The sequence below is a fragment of the Alternaria novae-zelandiae genome, assembly GCF_023758075.1.
Source record: "Alternaria novae-zelandiae strain BMP 2774 chromosome Unknown scaffold_9, whole genome shotgun sequence".
Classification (NCBI taxonomy): Eukaryota; Fungi; Ascomycota; class Dothideomycetes; order Pleosporales; family Pleosporaceae; genus Alternaria; species Alternaria novae-zelandiae.
This window is the reverse complement of record NW_026056969.1, coordinates 907,576-931,798: the sequence shown is the minus strand read 5'-3', so window position 1 is coordinate 931,798 and position 24,223 is coordinate 907,576. Positions and strand designations below refer to the sequence as shown.

The window sequence follows — 24,223 nt, the reverse complement described above, 5'->3', positions numbered from 1 at the left end:
AAATAACTTACCTACTGTTCTTCTTGCTAACTGCATTTCTACTTAGTCTTAGATAGGCTATTTACTATACTAGTTAATTACTAGTTAAAACCTAGTTCTACTGTTAGAATTAGAGCTTCTAATATAGTAGACTCTTCTATTCTAAGAAGTAAAGAATTACGCATAACTTCTAGCAATACGCGCAATATAACTAGACCTCTAGAACTAGTTTACTAAGAATACTATTACCTATACTAATTAACTACGTTAAGCTAAGAAGAATTATTAAAATAACACTAAGAAGATACGCTACAAGAAGCTTTAACTTAGTAACCTAGTTCTTCTATAGAACTCTATATAGAAGATTAATATATCTAGAGATAAGAAGCTTAACGCTAGGTAGATAAGTCTCTATTACATTTAATAACTATAGCTAGAGTAAAGCACTTACTAGATTAAAAATCTTAATAGAACTCTACTTCTACACACTATTTCTAGTAAAAGGCTAAAGCTCTTTCGCTAACAAACACTAGAAGATATTACTAAGTAATATTATAGCTAGATAAAGCTCTATAATCTAGATAACTAGAAGAACACTAACGTTTCTGCTAACGTGCTAGCTAGCTCTATTAACAATAATAAGAAAGATAGCTAGAATACTCTTTTCTAACTATAACTTAAGAAAGAGGAGGTAAGCAACGCTCTAAGACTTATTAGCTAGCTAAGCATTCTTCTAAGGCTTATTAGTTAGCTAAGTATAGTTATTACTAAGCGCTTTACAGAAGAAGAATAGAGAGCATTTTAACTAGACTTTGTTTCTTTCTCTAATTCTAATATATTGTTAGCGTTAGATAGAGAAAGAGCTTAGGCTATAGAATAGCCTTTACTTAAGAAAGAGAAGAGAAAGTCTACTATAGGCTCTCTTGTCTAAAAGCCTCTTTAATAATATATAGTCTACTATTACTAAGTATTTAAAGTACACTTCTTTAGTCTTTTTTTATTTCTTTCTCTTCTATTGCGTTAACTATACTATAAAGAATCTTAATATTATAAATATGTACAGACTATATTAGTCTTATAGAGAAGTATTCTGCAAGTTCTACTAAAACTAGAGAGATAGTGCTCTTCTTACTTTTAACCTTAATTTATTCTAGCTTCTTTCTTATTACACTCTCTTTCTAGCTTCTATTAACTCTTACTACTACTAGTAAGAGAAGCGTCTAACTTCTCTATAGTCTTAAACTATACTAGATAAACGTATTATAGACTATAAGATATATAGTAATAAAGATAGCGCAGCGCTTATAGCAGCATTTAGCTAGAAGCTACTACTAGAGCCTAAGGCAAACGCTACTCTAAGTACTCTCTACTATCTCTAACTTCTCTACTATAATATTAATACTAGATAATATAGATAAAGAGTTTACTATATATAGTAATACCTCTTCTTATAAGCGCTAGGTAGTATACGTTTAAATACTCTTAGTAGAGTATAAGTACTATAAACCTTAAGATAAAGTAGAGAAGATAGCTACTGCTATTCTTACTACCTTACTATATTCTATCTTATATTAGATTCTCTACTACTAGTCTACTAGGCTATAGAGTTGTACAACTACTAAGGCGTTGCCTCTACCTAGTAATAACTACCTAGACTTAGTTAATTTACTATTCTAAGCCTCTTAAGCTACTTAAATTAGAGCTTAGAATAGTAATTTCTAGTTATATTAGCCTGCCTATAGTTAGGTCTCTAGAAAGTAACTACTACTAGGTAGATAAGAATATATCTATTCTGCTACTATCTTAATACACTTAGAACGCCTAAAAAACGTAGTAGCTACAATTCTACGTATAATAACTAGCTATAACTCTACGCGCAACTACCTAGAAACTACTATAATAACTATAACTATCTTATCTTTAGTAACTAATTCTTTATTACCTCTATACGCTCTTAGAGGTAATAAGAGAGAGAGCTATAAGTATTATAGCTCTCTTATAACTTTAATATTAGAAATACTAGTACTAATTATAATAAGTATTACTCTTTTAACTATTCTATTTAGCTTTAAACTCTCTTTAAACTATATTTATATAGCTATTATAGTCTTTTAGCTATAATTCTAATAATTACAGGCTATAATAGTTCTAATATATAGATTTTAGGTAGGTTAGAATTTTACCTAAAATCTAGTTGTTACTACTATAATAACATAACGCTGTCTATTTACTAATACTATTATACGCGTAAGAACACTACTAAGTATAATAGCTAATTACGCAATTAATTATCTTATCTTTACTATAATTTTACCTTCTAACTTTACCTATTAATATCGTAATATTATAATACTATAATAGATAAACGCTTCTTAATTATATATATATATATACCTCTTCTTAACTATTACTTCTTTCTTTCTTCTCTAACCTTCTTAATCTTTTCTCTTTACCTCTATACACTATAGTTGCCTCTTAGAAGTAGGCTATGTCTTCTTTCTCTTTTTATTAACTTAACTTTCTTTGTTTTCTACCTTAGTAATTATAACTATAACTATAACTACTACGCCTAGCGCAGAGAAGTATAATAAGCCTATAGGCTACCTAAACCTTTCTTATAACTTCTAGTTACTATTAACTTTATATATAAGAGCGTGCGCTTAGTCTACTATATCTATAACTAATTCTGTAAATAAGTGTATAAGCGTAACTATACTATATACACGTATAAGCTTAGTACTATTAGTTCTACACTATAAGCTAGTCTAGCAAGAGTTTCTTTATAAGAGCTAGTCTTAGATTACTAAAGAAAAACACCTGCGCTACTAGAGGCTTAGTAGAAGATAGCTAGTAATAAGAATAAGAGCAAGAGTAAAGCTATAGACACTAGAAAGTTAACTTTCTCTTATAGCTAAGGCTCTTTTTTATAAGAGACCTCTTCTTAGAAAAGTCTATCTTTTAAGCTATACATACCTAGTCTAACTAAGAATTTTACTACTCTAGGTATCTATAGTTAAGCCTCTAGAAGTAACACTAGCTCTTTCTCTACTACTTCTTCTAGTTTACAACTAAAGAAAGATACTCTTGCAATTATCTAGGCTCTATATACTAAAGCTAAGAATTAAGTTCTTACCTTAGCCTAGAACTAGAATCTCTAGAATCTAAATATTAATAGTAAGGTAATAGAGTTTATTACTAGTCTTAAATAGTAGTCTTCTAAGCAATAGAAGGTTATTCTTAACACTTTTATAACTAACGCGATCTTTCTATTTAACTAGATTACTAACCTTATTCTTAAAGTATCTAACATAGTTAAGGCGCTACTAGAGCTTATAGATAAGTATAGTAGTATTAAAGTATTTAACAGCTAGTATTAAGTCTTAAGCTAAGCTAAGAATACTAAAGATAAGCGTATTATAGAGCTAACTACTACTACTAAGAGCGTTAACGTATTAGAGCCTAGTCTTATAAGCTACGTCTCTTACTTTTTAAGTAAGGTTCTATATAACTACTAGGCTATATCTAATATATAGTTCTACCTTAGACGTCTAGATATTAGTAACGCAGCTCTTTTCTTAGTTTAAGTAGTAGCTATTTATATCTACACTCTGCGTAAAAGTACTAAGACTAATATTATTACGCAAGACTAGGCTACCTTAAGAGATTCTATTAAGGCAACTATTTAGTTTACTAAGAAGAACCTACTTTCTAAGACGCTATCTCTTTTAAAGTATTCTATTAAAGTATTAAAAAAGAACTATAAGAAGTGCAGTATAACACTAAGTATACTTAGCCTTACTACTAGAAATATTATAGTTTCTTTTACTTATAAGTATAAGAAAGATAGTACTTATAATAGTTAATATAAGTTTTAGTAATATATCTTTCTATACATAGCTAATAGATATTCTAACAAGAACTACTAGATTACGTATACTCTTTATAGTAGTAATAACGTAATAATTACTAACACTATAGCTAGATACTAGATAAAGCTTTACTCTATCTATTAATTAGCTATCTCTATTATAATAGAACTTAGATTGTCTCTATATAAGTTAAGAGTAATTAATAAAAGTAGTAATTATATTAAAGTAGAGCTAAAGAAGATTAGAGTAAGGCAACTTAGTAGAGCTAGATTAGTTACTTTTTTAGTAAACCTAGAGAAGTAGGTACACTAAGAGCGCTAGGCTAGTTTTAAGGTAGTTAAGAAGAGAATAGTAGTAGCTAAGTTATAGAAATTAAGGCTTTATAGTACACAAACTAGCCTTCTACTACTACTACTACTACCTAGCGCTAGCGCTCTAAAATCTACTCTAGCTTACTAATCTTTGTCTAAGAAGATAGACACTACGCTTAATAAAGATAATTTAGAAGATAAAGACTAGAATTCTAATAAGCTTAAGGCTTTAACTATAGCTAAGAACTATAAATATCTAGATAGAACTTCTAATTTTCTTTAACTAATTCTTAACAGCTACTCTAAGCATACTAAACTTAATAATCGCAAATATATTAAAGTTATCTAAGCATAGTATTAAGAAGTCTGTATTAGTTGCTACTCTAATAGCTTATTAATTAATAGTGCTTATGTCTATTAAACTTATATATAAGCAATAGCTACCTACATAGATCTCTTTAAGTAAGCTATAAATATAAAAGCTATAAATAACATTCTTCTTCTTCTATATCTTTTCTAAGATAAGTAGTATAAACTCTAAACCTATCTAGTTATATCTATTCTCTTTGTTAAGCAACATAAGCTTAGTAAATAAGACTCTAACCTTCTTAGCTATTGCTTTTGTTCTTAGATAGCCTATAATCTATACCTAATTTCTTTCTAGAAGGTAGTTAGTAAAAAGATAGGTTAGAGTAAGCTAGTAGAAGACTTTAAGTAGAAGAGTAATATTACTATAGAGAACTTTAAGTAGCTGTTCTTTAATAACAAGAAACTTAAGAAGATTATTAAAGAATTCTTTAAGATATATTGTTACTACCTTTAACGCATTAATAGTAATAAGAACCTTAGCTAGCTTTATATTATATACTATTTTCTTATTTAATAAGCTATCTATACTAACCTTTATTACTAGATACTTTACTTAGTACTTCGCAAAGAATACACTATAGTTTTCTACTCTTACTACGCTAAGTATACTATACTAGGCAACAAGACGTTCTTCTACTATATTAATCTTAATCTATTATTTACCTACACTTAAGGTTAAGGTATAGATATAATCTAAGAATTAGTCTTAATTAATAACAAGAACCTTTAGAACTATATAAAGGTTTTAGAGGGCTTCTATTAATATATAGAGCTATACTTACAATAGCGTAAGACTACTAAGAAGAATTCTACTAGCCTTATTAAAGAATAGTATAATAATGTTAATTAGATATAAGAAGTATAAGCAATAGCGCTAGGCGTAAAGTAGAAGAAGTCTATTTATAGAGAAGAAGATATTTGCATTATCTACTCTATAACGCTCTATAGCTCTATAGAACTAGTAACTAAGATCTATTAAATAATTCTTCTATAGTATATTATAGTACGCTAGAGCGTTATAGAGATTCTAGCTATAGAAACGTATAATAAGATCTTAAAGGCTTATTATAATCTTATAGCTTCTTCTACAACACTATCTAGACATTATAATAAGTATAGTAGTATTAAGTAGATATTTCTAGTAGATATATATATTAACTTCTTCTTCTAGATCTAGAAGGCTATTCTTGCGTAAGTCTTCTAGAATAACCTTCTTATACGTAAGAAGATCTATAAACTTCTTAGTAAGAATAAGAATAGTATTCTAGAGTATATCTAGAAAGAGCGTAAGTACGTTATTAGAGAGATTAAAATACTATAGCTAGTAGTTAAGAAGCTTAAGAAGACTACCTTTGCTAAGAGCGCTAATAGTAAATATCTAAACGTTTTCTTCTTTACTAATAAGAGCACACTTTCTTCTTATAAGAGATAGTAGTATATTTAGAATTATAATTATAGTATAGAAGATGCTATTAGACGCTTTATTAATAAGATTAATATAGAACTAGATATTTACTATTACTTCTATAACGCTACTAACCTTAATACTATACTTACTTCTACCTCTCTATTTAAGACTCTTTAGGCTTATGCTAGTAGTTTAGCGTCTAGTCTATTATTACTCTCTAGCACCTTGCGCTCTCTAATAATATTACTACTACTAGTTCTGCTGCTTTCTTCTTAGTTTAAGATACTAACACTAGCTTTATTAGCTTCTTCTACTAGCCTATCTAAGCTACGTTATAGTAGATAAAATGTAAAGTAGACTAGACGTACTAGTAACGTTGCTAGTTCTTAGATTTTAGGTAAGCTTCTAGTTTTACCTAAAATCTAACTACTACCTACACTATAGTAGTGCATTACTAACATCTCTACTTAATTATTTATTTTGCTTTTTACTTTCTTTTCTATATTTTTTCTTTATCTTTTCTTTATACTATAAGTAAGCAACACGTTCTAGATAGTATAATAGAACTATACTACTAGAAAGAGAAAGTTTATACTAGTGTATAAGGTATTCTTATATAAATTAGATCTTTAATAACCTAAGAATTACCTAGAGAGAGAACGTCTTTTAATAAGAGCTCTTTAGAATTATCTAATTATCTACTATCTTATCTTTTACTTATACTTTTTAGTATTAGACTCTTATATATTACTTTAGACAATAGAATCTCTCTATAATAGAACTCTTTTCTACTAAACTAACGTCTACATACTTTCTTACCTATACTAACTACTTTATGTTCTTGTAGTAATACATCTTTATACTCTCTAATACCTATACAATAGTAGACCTATTATAAAAGATACTAATTTTTAGTAAAGTAGATACTTTTTTAAGTAGCTTAGCTATAAAGTTTCTAGAATATCTATATAGTAGAGCTAAGTTAGCGTAGGTAGCTATTACGTTTTAGTAGTAGTACTAGTAGAAAGTAACTAATTATAGCTAATATTTTATAGAATATTTCTAATCTAGTAATAAGATTTAGTTCTTAATACGTAATATTAAGATAAATAAGCTAAGTAGTAAACTTAACTAGCTATAAGTTAAGTATATAGTAAATACTATACTTACACTACTTATAGTTATATTAGATCTTCTTAGTAATTTTTATAAAACTATCTATATAGATTTAGTAGAAAAGACTACTAAAGACCTACTCTCTAGCTAAGTATAGACTAATTTCTAGCTAGAGCCTACTTTAGAATTAGAAGAAACTAACCTAGCGCTATAAAAATTTAAAGTAGAGAAAATTCTATAAGCTAAGAGCGCGTAGAGTTATAGTAAATATTAAGTACTAGTAAAATAGGTTAGCTATACTAACTTATTATAGTATTCTTTAAAGAATTTTCTAAATATAGTAGCGCTAGTATAGTTTAAAGTAAAGTATAAAAGTATATAATATTATAATAGCGTAACATAAGTTTAAAGAAAAAAGCTTTCTTTATTACTAGTACTATAAAAGCGCTAGACTTTATCTATAATAAGAGATAGAAAGGTAAACTAAGGTTTACACTAGAAACTAGTATAAGAATAAAATAGTACTAAACTAAATTCTAAAGTTATAATCTAAGATTACGCTATATTCTATAAGTAAGAACTTTATAGCTTTACTTACTAAAAATCTAGCTCTAACTAAGTTTTCTAATACTACTATAATAGGCCTAGCTAGTTACGTTAGTAGTGCCTCTCTAAAAGAGATAGTAAGTAAAACCTAGACCTAGAGTAACTATAATAGCTACTATATACGCTATTATAGAGATAGTATATAAAAGAACTAAAATAGCTATAGTAACGTTTATAGTAACTTTAGCGTAAGCTATAGTACTTACTAAAACTACTACTTTTATAGTACTTTTAGAAATAGTTATAGTGTAGTAGAGTATATAAGTAGAAGTAGTAATATAAAGAGCGTAAATAGTAATAGCTATAGAACTTAGATAAGAATAGAGAGATAGCCTCTAGAAAGCGCTACTAGCTAGTAGTACTAGTAGTTTAGTAAAGTTTAAGTTAGTAAGTAAAGCTAAAAGTTTACTATAATAGTACTTACTATAATATTAGAGAAGTTAGTAATAGTATTACTCTAGGTCTACTAAACTACTAATATTTATACTATTATCTTACTTATATTACGCGTAATAGTATTAACTAAAGCTATAGCGTTACTACTATAACTATAAGAAAGTATTAATAGAGCTAGCTAGACTTCTATACTACTACTACTTTAGTTATTATAATACTTAGTAGTATAAAGAGGTACTAAAGTTATAATAAGGCTCTAGATCTAAACTATTTTAAGAAGCTTAAAAAATACTCTAGCTAAGTAGTTAAAGGCAGACGTAAAAATAGCTCTTTAGCCTCTTTTTAGCTTTATGCTAGCGCTAATTATACTAGCTATTATAATATAAAAGTTATTATTATTAACACTATAATACACTAGTTTAAACTAGTAATAAAGAAAAACTTAAAGCTTTTTATTAGTAGTAAAAAAGTTATTAATACGCTTATAGTATAGCTTCTTATATAAGTAGGTTTAATAAGTAATCTCTAAATAGTATATTAGTAGTACTATAATAGTAAACTTCTAGACTTAAAACTTATTTCTACTATATAGATAGCGCTAAATAGTTTTATAATTCTTAGTAAACTTAATATAAAAGAGACATAGTATATTAAGATCTATTTCTACTAAAATAAGATTCTTCTTATTACTATTACTATCTACTTTAAACTTATTAATAGCCTATCTCTTATATATAATTCTACTATTAGCTTTATAGCCTAGTATAGAGTTACTAAGAAGATTATCTAAAAAGCGTCTAGAAAGCTACCTATCTAAGGCTAAGCTATAGCTACTATTAAGTACTATTAAGTACACTATAGTAATAGTACAGCGCTAATATAAAGTATAATTAAAGTAGTAAAAATATAAATAGAGTAGTATAGTAAAAGTTATATAAGTATATTATAGTAATATATATATAGTAGCGTATTATTATATATAGCTTAGAAAGATTTCTATATAGACTTACTTAGCTAATAGTATCTTAGTAATATAAGTACGCTAGCTATACACTTTACTACTATAATCTATATATATAACTACTATAGTGCGCGCGCTATAAGTTATAAAGTTTTCTAGTACTAGCTATAGTAGCGTTATTATATACTTATTCTACTCTTAGAGTATTTACGTAAAAAACCTATTATAAAAGCTATTTTTTATATTTTATTATTACTACTTTTAAGCTATAAAAGTTACGTAGTACTTTACTTTTACTATTATAGTTAAGAATACTTAGCTTTATTCTTAAGTATTAGTTCTATATAAAGTATTTTTTAGCTTATAATAAAAAATTATATAGAATTTTATAAGTACTATAGAGAGTATATAATAAGCTTAGACTTTACTTAAGCCTTAGCTTAATATATAAAGTAAGGCTTACTATAAGCTCTCTCTCTAAAAAATATAATATCTTTACTAACGCTTATTATAGCTACACTTTAAGGCTAGTCTATAATAGTAAAAATAATAAAAATAAGAGTAATAAAAATAGAAGTAATAAAAATATTAATAGGCCTAGCGTATAGCTTTATACTAGTAAAGTAGCTCTTTAAAGCGCTTATAATAGCCTTTAGTATAGTATAAATATAGTAGTTTATAATAGCTTTTATAATAGCTTCTAAAATAATAACTTTAAGAAAACTTATAAAGATAGTAACGCGTTTAAAAGAAAAATAATTAATATAGTAATAATAAGAGGCTTAATTAAGCTTTAGTAAAGTAGTAAGGTAATATAACTAGTAATAAGATTAGCTTTAGACTTACTAATACTAGAAAAACTTATAAAAGAGAATATAGTTAAGAGCTTATTTAATATACTAGTGTAGCTTTTAGTATTAGATTTAAGCTACTATTTATATCTTTAATAAGTCTTTAAATCTCTAATTTTACTATAAGCTATAAAATAAAAATAAAGATAAAAATAGAGATAGAGAGTATATATATAGTAGAAGCATAATTTTATAAGCTAAGATTTTAGTATTTTATTACTTTATAATTTATAGCTTAGTTAGTTATAAGCTATTAAAAATATATAATTATATTATAATTCTCTCTACTATAAGTAGACATTAGTATTTATAAAATAGTTACCTTACTACTTTAAATTTTAAAAGCTTTAACTACTATACTAGAAGTAGTAGTACTAAGAACTTAAGCCTTAGTCTACCTAACGCCTGCACCTCTAAATATAAGATTTTAACTTTTTTAAAATACGTCTTTTTATATACTAGTAATAGACTTTACTTTTTTTAGACTAGCTTCTACTATAGAATTATTAGTTTACTAATAAATTAAAAACTTAGTATTATTAGCTTATAGCTTTAAAAGTACTAGCTTAAGTATAACTTTAGCTATTATAAAAGTACTTAAAATTATAAAAGTTAGTATTAAAGTTAATATTATAGTATAAGTATTATATAAAAAAATAAAAAAAAATTAGTAGTATATAAGTAGCTTTATATACTATTATACTTAAAAATTTTTAACTTATTATAACTAAAAAATATTTTTTTAAAAGTTACTAGTATTTTTTTAACTAATAGTATTTTTTTAAATTATTAGCTTTATTAATAACTATAGTACTATAGTAATATACTAAATACTTTAGTAAATAATATTAAAGCTATTATAATTATACTATATACTAAAGTACTATTTTAAAAACTTAGCTTAACTAAAAACTAGACTATAGTCTAAGTTAAAGGCGTACTCTATTTTTTTTTTTATGTTGTGTCTTTGTAATGACGTGTTTGGGTGTTTATTCCGGGCAGGAACGCGTTGTTGCCGAGCCACCACCCGCACGTTCGCGGTATGTCCTTGCCATCATGCACCTCGCGACGTGCACAGCTTCTGACGCGCACAAACCTAACCTGAGCTATCGAGTCTTGAAATTGACGCTCTTCGAATAACTGCTCCTCGTCGCACTGCACGCACAATGGGGCCCTACCTCTACAGGCCACTAGAGCACCCCAGTGATATAAGGCTTCTTCGTCTTCACGCAGCTCCAGCTGCTGCAGCTGCGCAATTCGAAGCCCCAATTCAGATCGACATAGAGCACCACGTATGGCTGTCACCAGCTGCCAAATTAAGGTTCGACCTTGACGCTGCTTATCACGAGGCCCGAGGCGAATTAGCAACTGCACGCGACGAGTTAGAAGCCTGCAAATCGTTTCAGCAATTTGCAAATCGCGATCTCGGGCAGTCGCGTACGGATACACATCATGCGCAACGCCAGACCCACGCCTATGAGGTTGCGAAGGCGAAATTCGATGAGCAATCTGCAAGTTACCGGGCGCGACGCAGAGAAGATGCGTCAGAAGCCACTAGACCACCCCTTTCGAAACCGAAGTACGTGGCGGTATCATACGCTTGGGGTACTGACATGTCGACCGAGACAATATCCATCATTGGAGAGGATGGAGACGTCCAGTCACTTCGAGTGCGCCAAAATGTGGCTGAAATGCTGCGGTATCTGCGAATATCATCAAGCGATCGACTATTGTGGATTGATTCACTGTCGATCAATCAAGCCGATTTGGAAGAGAAAGAGAGCCAAGTCAAACAGATGGGAGCCATATATGCGGATGCTAGCCGTGTTGTGATCTGGCTGGGGCCACTGCAAAACAGCGGGCACTTGACGCACTCCTACACCGAGAATCGCCGTATTAAGTTCAGTTTCCACAAGGCCGGACTTGAGCCTTCTCTGGGTCTCCTCAAACTCCCCTGGTTCCATCGTCGATGGATTATCCAAGAAGCTGGACTCGCATCAGAAGCGATATTGAGGCATGGCATAAAAAAGATCGAATTCCAAGAATTCGTGCGTCGCATTGAACGCCTACAGCGGTCAGCCGAGGCTGCTTCAACTGCATTCACCCCCGAGGACAGAGTAGTGGTCGACCGCCTCCGTGCCATGGCAAATCTACAAACATCAAGTCGAGGACAATTTCTTCCCAGGGGGCTGATGAATCTCCTGCTCAGCTTTCCTGCCGCAAAGTGCTCAGATGATCGCGATATACTTTACGCCCTGGCCAGTCTCAGTGTAACTTCGCTACCCATCAGCTACCATATGACTGCCGAGGAACTCTACATGGATTTCGCCCGCTTGGAAGCTATACAGCATCCGTCGATTCTGTTGAGTGTTGCCGGCGCTCATCCCACATCGTCGAAGTTCCTACCCTCCTGGACGCCTGACTGGCGTGCGCAGTCTATCTACCAACCAAACACTAATCGCAGTTTCGACAGTGCCTACAAATCCAAGATCCAATGGAACCAATTAATCATGCGCGACGGAAACACCTTGAACGTCATGGCAAAGCAAATGGACGAGGTTGCAAGAGTAAGCACGCCTCACACGTTGGGGGCTTGGGTGCGACTCTGCAGTACTCACAATAGTGAATCTTCGATTGCCGAGAACATTCCAGAGCTCGATCTACTGAAGGCGCTCACACGTTCACGAGGCGATCTTCAGAGACTGTCATCTGACCAGCATGCTACACTTGTTCGGTATCTGGGTTCAAGTTCAAGTAGTGACGAGCGACCGCCGAAATTTGTGGAAAGATTCATTACTGAGTCTAACAAAACCATGATTGGCAGAACATGCTTCATAACTGCAGGCGGCGCTATTGGTATGGGGCCAGAGGGGATAAAAGCCGGTGATGTTCTGCTTCGGATTCCTGACAGTCCTAGCTTCACTGCCCTGCGTCCACAATATGAGAGCGCTTCAATACCGCTTCAGCACGAAGTAGAGCTCGATCCTGGCTTTGATCATGCGCCGCCTTTTATCGATCTTCCTTCTCGCTTCTGTCATGAGTATACCGTAGTGGGCGACTGTCACGTTCCTCGGCTCGTTCGCACTTGTCCTGACCGATCTGCACTTGGTCTAGAGGACCTCACTCCCTTCAAAATCGTTTGATCTTTCACGGGTTCAAATCAGCAAAATCCCGCTTGCAAGATTGCTACGCAAGCCTAGACTCAACACCTCAGCAATGCATACAGCTACGGCTAGCAATGCGTTCCAGCACATGGCCTAGCTACTAAGGATGGCTATGATTCATGTCGCAATTTACAACAATCATATCTAAGCTAGACGTATACATCGACTTAGGAGGTGCTTACTTATTAACTCGTAGTGACATGTGTGCTGCGAAATGCGACACAAAAGCTACCCACCACTGGTGTAGCTTTAGATCCGCGTTACGTCACTCGCGACCAAATCACTTCCTAAACAACCGAGAAGCTTGCCCCGTACTTGGACGTTGGACATAAACGCGGGGCAATGTACCGCTCGTATTGCTACATGCTTTGGTTGCAGCGAGACGACATCATGATGCATGTCTTATTTTCCGAGGCTAAATGCGACAGGGTGTTCTACGGATCTTCTCCGGGCCAGGAATTGTAGGCGAAGCTACTCGGCATGCGAGACCATGCAAGACATCAGGCAATGAGTACAAGATCTGCAAAGCGAAAAGTGTGAACTGAGTGTGGAATGCGGGGATCGCGCGCTATACCCAGAATGGGATTCGCAGTGGACAGGCATGTTATCGTCCATCAATGAGAAGCTACAACCACGCAGGGCTGAAGCGATGATCCCAGGTACATAGTCGTAGTGTTTTCCTGGTATCCTCAGCCTTCTCAGCCCACCATCAGGAGCTCAGGACTTACAGAAGCAGGAATTAGTCCAGATGCTAACTCTAGCGACCTTGACAGTCGCTTCAGGGCTCATTCCCCTGGTAGCAGCAAGCGATGCACGCCTTTGGTACACAGCGCCCGCCGCTTCTGATGCCTGGACAGACGCACTCCCAATCGGAAATGGGCGCCTCGGTGCCATGGTATTCGGAATACCCGTACAAGAGCGCATACAGCTCAACGAAGAGACCATCTGGTCTGGTGGCCCTCGAGATCGTGTGAACCAAAACGCGTCCCAGACGCTTTCGGATGTAAGAGACTTGCTCGCACGAGATCAGGCAGGCGATGCGGAAAAGCTGGCGAATCTGGGTATGATGGGCACGCCCCAAAGCGTTAGGAACTACCAACCGCTGGGAGAAATGGAAGTCTACTTTGATGGTACTAGCGACTACGACAATACGACTTACGAACGATGGCTTGATCTCGAAACGGCAACGGCAGGGGTCAAATTCAGTGTCAATGATACGCTATACGAGCGCGAGATGTTCGTGTCAACCCCAGACGACGTACTTGTACATCATCTACAAGTCACCGGACCTCAGAAACTCTCATTCCAGATACGCGTACACAGACCACAGGACGGCTTGAATGAGGCGTCAGATCAGGACTGGAATGTGAACGGAGTTGCGTACATGACTGGAGGGACTGGCGGTTTTGATCCCATTATCTTCACATCCGCTTTGGCAGTTAATACCGATGGCAACATGAAGACGCTTGGCGAATTCATCGTCGTCGACAATGCCACGGAAGCAACGGCTTACTTTGCGGCTTCCACTTCTTACCGTGCCAACGACACGCGCATGGCTGTAGACAACACTATCGAGCGAGCTCGTCAATACACATATGCTGAACTTCGACAGCGCCACATCGAAGATTATGCTCCATTGTTTAATTCCAGCATCCTAGAGTTCACCGGATCCGACGTAAACGCTAGTAGCCTTCCAACGGACGCGCGCATCAACGCAACACGCGAAGGAGCCGTTGACCCAGGGCTGACTGCTCTAGGATACAACTATGGCCGCTACCTGTTGATCGCATCGTCGCGCATTGGCAATTTACCGTCCAATCTCCAAGGCATCTGGAACAAAGAATTCATGCCGCAATGGGGCTCCAAGTATACCGTCAACATCAACCTCCAGATGAACTATTGGCCCGCGGAAGTCACCAGTCTGTCGAGCTTGCACACACCTTTGTTTGATCATCTGGATCTTATGCGAAAGGACGGCATGCGCACTTCCAAGAAGATGTATAATGCCTCCGGATGGATGTCCCACCACAACACCGATCTATGGGGTGACACCGCGCCTGTGGATCGCTATCTTCCGGCTACCTATTGGACATTGTCGTCTGGCTGGCTTGTTACCCATATACTTGAGCATTACTGGTATACAGGCGACAAGGACTCTTTAGCCTCGAGGCTTGATATAGTGTCCGGGGCTATTGAGTTTTATTTGGATACACTACAGCCATACAGCATCAATGGGACGGAATATCTCGTCACTAATCCTTCTGTGTCCCCGGAGAACAGTTACATTGCTGCAGATGGTAAGACGTACTATTTCGACATTGCGCCAACTTGCGATATCGAAATCCTCAACGAGCTTTTCACGAACTACCTCCGTGCGGTCTCCACTCTCAACAACGTCACCGTGGACTCGTCGTTCTTGCAACGAGTTCGAGACACCCAAGCGAAACTTCCGCCATACCGTTACTCAACGCGCTACCCTGGCACTCTCCAGGAGTGGATGCAGGACTACGAGCAAGCAGAACCAGGCCATCGCCACGTGAGCCACTTATACGCACTTTATCCAGGCACGCAGATCTTCCCACCAGGTGCGCCAGGCTACGACGCCAAACTCTTCAACGCCGCATCGGCTACTCTAGAGGATCGTCTCTCTCACAACGGCGCTGGCACGGGATGGTCGCGTGCATGGACGATTAACTGGTACGCACGGTTGCAAAACCGGACAGCGCTGGCTGAGAATGTTTATCAGTTCTTCAACACCAGTGTGTACAATAACCTGATGGATGTTAACGAGGGCGTGTTCCAGATCGACGGCAATCTGGGCTTCGTGAGTGGTGTGGCGGAAGCGCTACTTCAGTCGCACATCGTGGACGAAGAGGGTGTACGGGAGGTATGGCTTCTACCCGTGTTACCTGAGCAATGGAGTTCGGGAAGCGTGTCTGGTCTTGTTTCCAGAGGTGGCTTCGTATTCGATTTGGAGTGGGTCGATGGCAGAATTAGCAAGATGAAGATGATGAGTCGGGTTGGTGGTAGTTTGGTGGTCAAGTATGATGCTGGGTCGGGGAACACTACGGTAGCTGGAGATGTTGTTACGGCTAGCTCTGGGGCGATTCAGGGAGTACCTGGTGGTAAGATGAGGATGGATACGAAGGCGAACCAGATGATGAACTTCGAGTTCACGTGGTGAGCATCGTGCTCGTACCTGGTAGGATCGCCTAGCTGGGAGCGATAGCAAAGACGAATCATCTTCTCTATCTAGGATCGTATGCTTGAGAGATTGAACGATGTACACTTTCGATGGCGGAAAAAGACGCGACAAAATCCTTGCGGTTGACGAAAGTGCGGGCGGCAGTAGATATGCGTCAAGAGCGTGACACAGGTGGTTCGTAAAACCATCCTTCGACTTACAATTCTATGGTCACAAGTTATGGCGTATTCTCCTGGCTGTCGCAGCCAGCATGCGTTGAAGGACGAAGAAGGGTTGTAGGCTCCGGGGGTCTTCGAGGGGTGCGCTAGGCCAAAGACAGGTGTAAAATGGAAGGCGCGCGGGCCTAGCGCGAAATCGCGAGGAAAGCGCGTCTGGTCCTTGTCCCCCTAGCGACAGCGTGTGTTTGCCCCTCTACAACCACCATTACGACTGACGATACGCACGATACACATAATGGCGGACAGACAGACTCCTTTCTCAATCAGCCTCTTCGGCAGTCAAGCCGGCGACGGCCCCGGGGATGCAGCTGCGCCCTCGCGCGTGCACCAAGCGCTTGTCGACTTTATTATGGACTTTACCCTCGACAATATCTTCGTCTACAGGTATGACAGGCAGTCGCACATGCCATATGCAGTCGTCTAACCGTTTGCAGAGATCAAATTCGTGAGAACGTTCTCTTGAAGCAATACTACTGCGACATTGACGTCGCGCATCTGATCAGCTACAGCCCAGAGCTTGCGCATGATCTCAGACAGAACCCAGCAGAGATTATACCCCTCGTACGTTGCACACTCTGAAATCGCATGCGCATGCTAATGGCTCCCAGTTCGAGTCGGCATTGAAGACGTGCACACAGCGCATCGTCTACCCCTCACAAAAGAACATCCAGCTCCCAGAACACCAGCTGCTCCTCCACTCGAACGCTTCAGAACTCTCCATCCGCGACCTGACCGCGACCAACGTCTCGCAACTCGTCCGTATACCCGGTATCATCATCGGCGCGTCTACACTTTCGTCCAAATCTACCGCGCTCGCTATACGATGCAGGAATTGCCAGCATGAAGAGATCCTTCCCGTATCGGGTGGTTTCTCCGGTGTTTCCCTCCCAAGGACATGTGGTAGAAAGAAGGGAGAGGGCGAGCAGGGCGAACAATGCCCACTGGACCCCTACTATGTCATGCACGAGCGCTGCCAGTTCATTGACCAGCAGGTGCTCAAGCTGCAAGAAGCGCCCGATCAGGTCCCGGTCGGTGAGCTACCCCGACACATCATGATCTCCGCAGACCGCTATCTGGCGAATCGCGTCGTTCCGGGTACACGGTGCTCCGTGATGGGTGTCTTCTCTATCTACCAGCAGAAGGGCTCGAGGCGTGCAGGCAACGCCGCAGTAGCCATTCGCAACCCATACATACGCGCTGTCGGCATACACGCTGAGGTGGACCACGGCAGCAAAGGCAACGCTGTCTTTACCGAGGAGGAGGAACAAGAATTCCTGGAGATGAGCAGGAGGCCCGACATCTACGAAGTTTTCGCGCGCTGCATCGCACCCTCTATCTACGGAAACCAGGACATCAAGAAGGCTATCGCTTGCTTACTGATGGGTGGCGCAAAGAAGATCTTGCCAGACGGGATGAAGCTGCGTGGAGACATCAACGTACTACTCCTCGGTGACCCCGGTACCGCCAAATCGCAACTCTTGAAATTCGTCGAGAAAGTGTCACCCATCGCCATCTATACCTCCGGAAAGGGATCTTCAGCAGCTGGTTTGACAGCGTCTGTGCAGCGCGACCACAACACACGAGAGTTCTACCTCGAAGGTGGTGCTATGGTACTGGCCGACGGCGGCGTGGTATGCATTGACGAGTTCGACAAGATGCGTGACGAAGACCGAGTAGCCATTCACGAAGCTATGGAGCAACAAACTATCTCCATCGCCAAAGCAGGTATTACCACAATTCTCAACTCGCGAACATCTGTACTAGCGGCCGCCAACCCCATCTTCGGTCGTTACGACGACATGAAGACGCCCGGCGAGAACATCGACTTCCAGACTACCATCTTGTCGCGTTTCGACATGATTTTCATTGTGCGCGACGAACACGACCGCGGCCGTGACGAGCGAATAGCAAAGCACGTCATGGGTATCGCAATGGGTGGCCGAGGTGTCGAGGAGACCGTACAAGCCGAGATTCCGATTGAGAAGATGAAGCGCTACATCACATACTGTCGACAAAAGTGCGCGCCGCGTCTCTCGCCTGAGGCCGCGGAGAAGCTGTCCAGTCACTTTGTCAGCATCAGGCGGCAAGTGCATGCTTCGGAGATCAACGCAAACCAAAGATCCAGTATCCCCATTACTGTCCGTCAACTAGAAGCCATTATCCGTATCACCGAGTCGCTGGCCAAATTATCGCTGTCGCCTATCGCTGACGAGTCGCACGTCGATGAGGCCATTCGTCTCTTCCTCGCGTCTACGATGGACGCGGTGAATCAGGGCGAGGGCCAGAGCTCAAAGGAGCTCATGGACGAGGTCAACAAAGTCGAAGAGGAACTCCGAAGACGTATGCCCATTGGCTGGCAAGTCAATCTGTCGACGCTCAAGCGTGAGATGGTCGATGGCAAGGGTTACTCGGAACAAGCACTCGCTCGCGCACTTCACGTAATGAATGCCCGCGAGACGATCAGATGGAGACACGGTGGCAGTGTAGTGTTCAGAGCAAGCGCATAAGCTATGAACTGAATCTGGATGGGCATAACGGCGTCTAGCGTTGATGGTGTTTGCATATGCGCCGCGAGTGCTTTGAGCGTGAATTTGGGCGGGCAGGCACGCCGATGCTGCTTCGTGATGAGATGCACTGAAACGCTCACGATGGAGAGCTGTATCGCGGCGTCTTCCTAGCAATGTAATGTTGGATTTATTACCCATAAGAAATGCTCACTCTCACCTTCTGCTGTGTTCGATGTTGTCAGCGTTGCAATACGCTCTTATGCCGGTGTGCAGCGGCCATCCTCCACAGCGAGAGGCCGCAGATGCCGCGACCGCCATCCGCACCTTTCCAACTCCTGTCTTCTCTCTCTTTCTCTTTCTCGGCCTGAACAGCCAGCGGAGATCAGCTCCGCGTTATTACGCAGCCCACCGTCGGTCACTGATCGAAACTCGTGCACATTCTGCCTAGGCAGCCCAGCGCATCGCCCCACCCAGACACACCAAGACCTCTTCGCCTCATCATGTGACCCGTCCTCCACAGAGGCCAATGATAATGCTCCAGCTCATAAGATGGGGATACGACAGATTTTATACCCTGGTCCAGTCGCTCAAGAGCCAGGGGCCCGTAGGGCTGCAGCGGGCGCTAGCGGGATCTAAAAGTCTAAGGTGAATGCTACCAAGGTAATCAGTCCTCCACGAACTACGATCAAGTCTAGCCCATGCTCTCCATAGGAGCGAGATGAGTGCAGATACCCTGCGGGGACGCTACTGGAAAAGGAGATTTTTCAAGGGGACGATTTGATCAGTACTGTGGACATGGCTAGTGTTGCGGCTCTAGAAGCTCGGACTAGATCGTATGGTGCCTGAGCAGCCGGCCCACGGGCCTGTATCAGTAATTGTCTCGTGACGAGGAGAATTTGCTTTGAGAACGGCTTGTCGAACATCCAGCTTGAGACTAGAGGAAGTGGCAGCCTTGGGTGGTATCGATTTGTGGCAGTGATGGTATGGACTGGTCACTGCGACATGGTGAATATCATCTTGATGATTTTGAACCTATAAGATGATACTCAATGTACTAATCGATAAAAATCTACATTCTGCCAGTTTCGCGTCCATCTATCTAGAGGTAGGCGCGCACAGTGTCAGGCGGGTACTTGCGGCAGTGACGGACAGGCCTCTGATGGGCACCGCACGCCCATTCCACATCAGCCACGATATGACGTCGGAACGCTAAGAGCATTGGAAACCAGCGGCGGAGGAATTTCTGCATCTGCAATTAACGTAGGTACCCGACTCATTCAGTTATGGCTGACTGTATGGGGGCGCGCGTCGGCCCGCGCCGTACCGATATATGACACACTTCGGAGGCGCGCTATGATGATCTCTCTGGGGGTGGAGGACGTGAGCCTAAGAATCAGTCTGGACGTGTCTGCTAAGGATAGCCTCATCTCATAATTCATGCTAGCTCACATCTCTCCTTCGTAAAACCGTGATCGTGACGGCATTTTCGATAAAGTACCTAGGGATATGTGGATCTCAGACTGCTCAGCCCTGTCCGCATCCGCCATCGTCTCAGGATCTACTGAGTCGCGAAGACGGCGAGAGCGCCGTCCTCCAAGTATGAGTCGGGTCGGCATCACCAATTTGAAAGACCAAGTTGCTGATTGAAGCCTTGGGCATATGGCCGATGCACCCTGAATTTCCTGTGACTCGATCTTTCTCTCCAGAACCACGGGTCTGCAGGGTTATTTGATGGTTTTCGCCAGGGCGTAGAGCGCTAAGTGGATCTGTGAAAGCTGTAGCCAGTAACTCGTCTCCAGTTTCTCAGAGCAGGACTGTGCCGATCGTCTCGCGTGCTCTCGGTGCGGCTCTCCGTGCCTGAATGCTTGCAGATTTACAGGGGGTTATCTTTTGCATTTGCTGCTGTGACGTACTCCCTGGATGTGTCTCCAATGAGATTTTTCGTCATTTAATTGTGTTGCTGCCTAAGATCATAGCCATGTGGTCATATGATGTGAGTAAGTTGTAGTGATACCTTTTGAATAGCTCAGACTGAACTTGAACATGTCTGGAGACTACATCAAGATGAATACATGCAAGGTAGCTGACCTGAAGGCGATGTAGGCTCCAGGTGTTCAGTTTTCCCTAGGGTGACGTGAAGCCCGAAACAAATGCCAGTTATTCTAGATTGCAAAAGGGAGGCCTGGCAAATATGCTCAAATGCTTGGAGTGGGGGCTGGACCATGCCGTGGTTGACTGCACTGACTACCCTAGTTCAATCATATTTGTGAGGCATTAATTCGGGAGGAAACCACGTGCGACCGTTAATTCATGATAGTAGCGACTAACTCTGGGTGACTGCAGGTGGTAAAAGGGAAGTAACGAATGCTAAGCGAGACAGATGCCTTATAAAGACTGACTGCCTATCTCTTTCATTCTTGTTCGCTAACATTTCTAACATCTCTAAGATAATTGCCCATCATGGAGTACGAGTCTTTTTCGGAAAACGGGTACCACGCGTATCTCCCGTTCCCCTTCCCCAGCAAGTCCGACGATGTCGACCCTAGCGCCGCCGGTAAGTTGATCCGTTCCGCTCCGGACTCGGCTTTGCTCGGGATAAGACGCCTGCTGATCTGATAACTCAGGATCTCCATCTGATAACCAGATCCCGAACGCACCCTACGCTCCGCCGCGCAACATGGCCTCGTCGAACAACGCCGCCACACCTGGCTCAGATTGCAGTCCTGCGCCATCGCCTGCTGAGTCCTCGGGAAGCACCTTCTGTACCGCTGCCGAATTTGAACAAGACCGCCGCAGCTCCATCCGACGTGAGTAACGTGATTGCTTTTTCCGCGTGTCCCGCGTACCAGCAGTTCGCCGCGGCTGTTGGCTGCCAGACTTGTCCAACCGCGTGATCGACCCTTGCCCACTTCAACAACTGACACCGACCCAGAACTCGTACCAAGGTCCCCTCCACGCCCTCACGTCGCCGCCACGTTGTCCGTCAACACGCACGCCAATGGCCCCTCGCAGTCGGGCGGGGGGCCTACGAGCATGATACATTCCATCCCGCCCCGACCCAAGCCCGGCCGCAAGCCTGCCACCGCGGAGCCCGAGACCAAGCGCAAGGCCCAGAACCGCATCTCACAGCGCAACTTCCGTGAACGCAAGCAGAAGAATGTGCAAATGCTGCTCGAACAGGTCAACCAGACCAGTACGGAATTCAACGATGCCCGCAACACATGGCTACGGGAAAAACAGCTTCTGGAAGACCGAGCACGGGCTCAAGCACAAGAAATCCAGATACTGACAGAGCGTCTACGCACAAGTGACGCCCAAAAAATTATGTGGAGGAATATGTACCAGAAAGTGAGAGCAGGCGAAGACGTTTGCACGCCAAACTACGAGGAGGACTTTGCTCCCATGCATCCCATGCCGAACTTCGTTCAAATCCGTAGCGCACGCCACGACGCACCGTTCGAGAGCACGCAATCAGGATGCGATCGCTGCACGCCTGAACATTGCGCCTGTCTCGCCGACCTCACCAATGATATGCAACTCCCGGACGAGGCCTCGGCTCGTATGGACGGCATGTCCATGACTGGAGTACTTCGCGGCGGCCAAGGAGAACTCGACCAAGAGAAGCATCCCCACGTCGAGTTCGAAGTCGACTTCACCAACAAGTTCAAGAGCGCATCTACATTCGCACCATCGACGGAGGACAACAAGATTACAGACTGTGGCTTCTGCGAGGGACAAAAGGACATTTGCATATGCGATCCCCCTGCTCGTGTTGACAGCGCCGATGAGGGCATCTCACTCACGCGCATGAAGAGTGGTTCTTCAGCTGAAGAAGCGAAGCCCAACATGGCCATGACCGGACCTGGCTCTTGTGCCGACTGTCAGTCAAACCCCCAGCAGCGAGCCTGGTGTCAGCGAGTCGCTCAGCTCCGGAGCGAGGAAACCCCTTCGAGCTCACGGCGCAACTCAAGCAAGAGCAGCTCGCTCGATATTATGGAACCCAAGGCATCGACCAGCATAGACATGAGCGCCGGCATTTCGTCGCCTGTGGGTACTGGGCGAACAGTCGGTTGTAGCGATGCCTTCAAGCTACTTGATGGTCGAGTTTCGACGGATCCGAATGCCATGGACTGGCGCCAACTAAAGCCTGTTCCGCAGGCTTTCGGACGCCAGGACACTCGCAGGGACACATTCACTATGGAACCCGGCATGTACAGCGCGATGGAGCTGGACGCCAGCAGCATCCTCACTACCCTCCAACACGCCCAGCGTCCTCTCAGGACCCGCCCGTCTGACGGCCCACATGCGCCGCTGATCGAAGAGGCCGAGGAACGGCGCCGAGCTTCTTTCTCGCCCATGACCAAGGCCGAGGATCACGCCATGATGGACGCAGTCTCTCACTACAATATCGACCACTGATAGCGCCCTCCTGTCTTTGCTTTGCCAGATACCCCCACCTTTAGCGGTTCCGCCAGCAATCCGCGGCGTTGATATGCGAGAGTGTCTGTATCCTGTTTCGCATGGTCGTTCATCCGTAACGAGAACACAACTTGAGGGTTTTGACGGTCGCTATGAATAACGACGAGTGGACGGTTACACACTCTTCACTTTCTTGCATTTTGTATCATACCGCATGGCTACTGCAGCCCGGAATTAGACTAATGATTACACGTTTCAACGAACCCAACTACGGGTCAAATGATACTCTTTCAATTCATATATCTGCCTGCATGTGACGACCCTCAGATATCCGCTCTCCGTAAATGAGTTTTTCAGGATTATACCGAATGTACGTCCGCCCGTGCCCAGCTCCGCAGCTTGGCTCGTCAACTTCCGGGCATGGGCGAAATCACACCACCGCCGAACCTGGGCATCCGCGCTCCGAAGACAGACCGCCATTTCTGGCTCCAAAGCAGCCAGTCGCGTCGAATATGTCTACGCGTACAACATTAAGTTTACATGAGCGATATAGGCTGGAGATGGTTCGGAGCTGATCTTGAGCTGTGAGTGGCTGTTCGGACGTCCGGTGTCGCATCTTATCTGATGATCTGATAAATCTCTGCAGCGCTAAACCTCAAGATGTGAAGAGGGGTAATATCACCGACAAGCGGGGAGAAGTCTTACCCACAATATGCGTTCGCTTCTATGCAACATGACGATGGTTGTAAAGGATCCAGAGGAGCTTGAAATGAGAATGATGTTACACTGATCTACAAGGAGTGTTGTCGCCGCTCTCCGCTTCTCCTTCCGCATCACACAGCTC

At 41.1% G+C, this 24,223-nt stretch overlaps 4 protein-coding genes across 4 annotated transcripts; all 4 read left to right on the top strand.

Annotated features, from left to right (window-relative positions):
* Positions 1 to 11,032: 11,032 nt before the first annotated feature.
* Positions 11,033 to 13,009, top strand: J4E88_005195 (uncharacterized protein; the record flags this gene model as incomplete). Its single annotated transcript, XM_049398835.1, has 1 exon — positions 11,033 to 13,009. The coding sequence occupies one exon, from the start codon at positions 11,033 to 11,035 to the stop codon at positions 13,007 to 13,009; it is 1,977 nt and encodes a 658-aa protein (XP_049255515.1).
* Positions 13,010 to 13,537: 528 nt separating this feature from the next.
* J4E88_005194 (uncharacterized protein) lies at positions 13,538 to 16,214 on the top strand (the record flags this gene model as incomplete). Its single annotated transcript, XM_049398834.1, has 2 exons — positions 13,538 to 13,541; positions 13,813 to 16,214. 2 exons carry the CDS (start codon positions 13,538 to 13,540, stop codon positions 16,212 to 16,214), a joined length of 2,406 nt encoding a protein of 801 aa, XP_049255514.1.
* Positions 16,215 to 16,688: 474 nt separating this feature from the next.
* On the top strand, positions 16,689 to 18,960 carry MCM5 (minichromosome maintenance protein 5; the record flags this gene model as incomplete). Its single annotated transcript, XM_049398833.1, has 3 exons — positions 16,689 to 16,837; positions 16,888 to 17,014; positions 17,062 to 18,960. 3 exons carry the CDS (start codon positions 16,689 to 16,691, stop codon positions 18,958 to 18,960), a joined length of 2,175 nt encoding a protein of 724 aa, XP_049255513.1.
* A 2,460-nt stretch (positions 18,961 to 21,420) lies between these two features.
* On the top strand, positions 21,421 to 23,379 carry J4E88_005192 (uncharacterized protein; the record flags this gene model as incomplete). The annotated part of the gene is made up of 3 exons (XM_049398832.1): positions 21,421 to 21,514; positions 21,585 to 21,767; positions 21,893 to 23,379. 3 exons carry the CDS (start codon positions 21,421 to 21,423, stop codon positions 23,377 to 23,379), a joined length of 1,764 nt encoding a protein of 587 aa, XP_049255512.1.
* Positions 23,380 to 24,223: the final 844 nt, after the last annotated feature.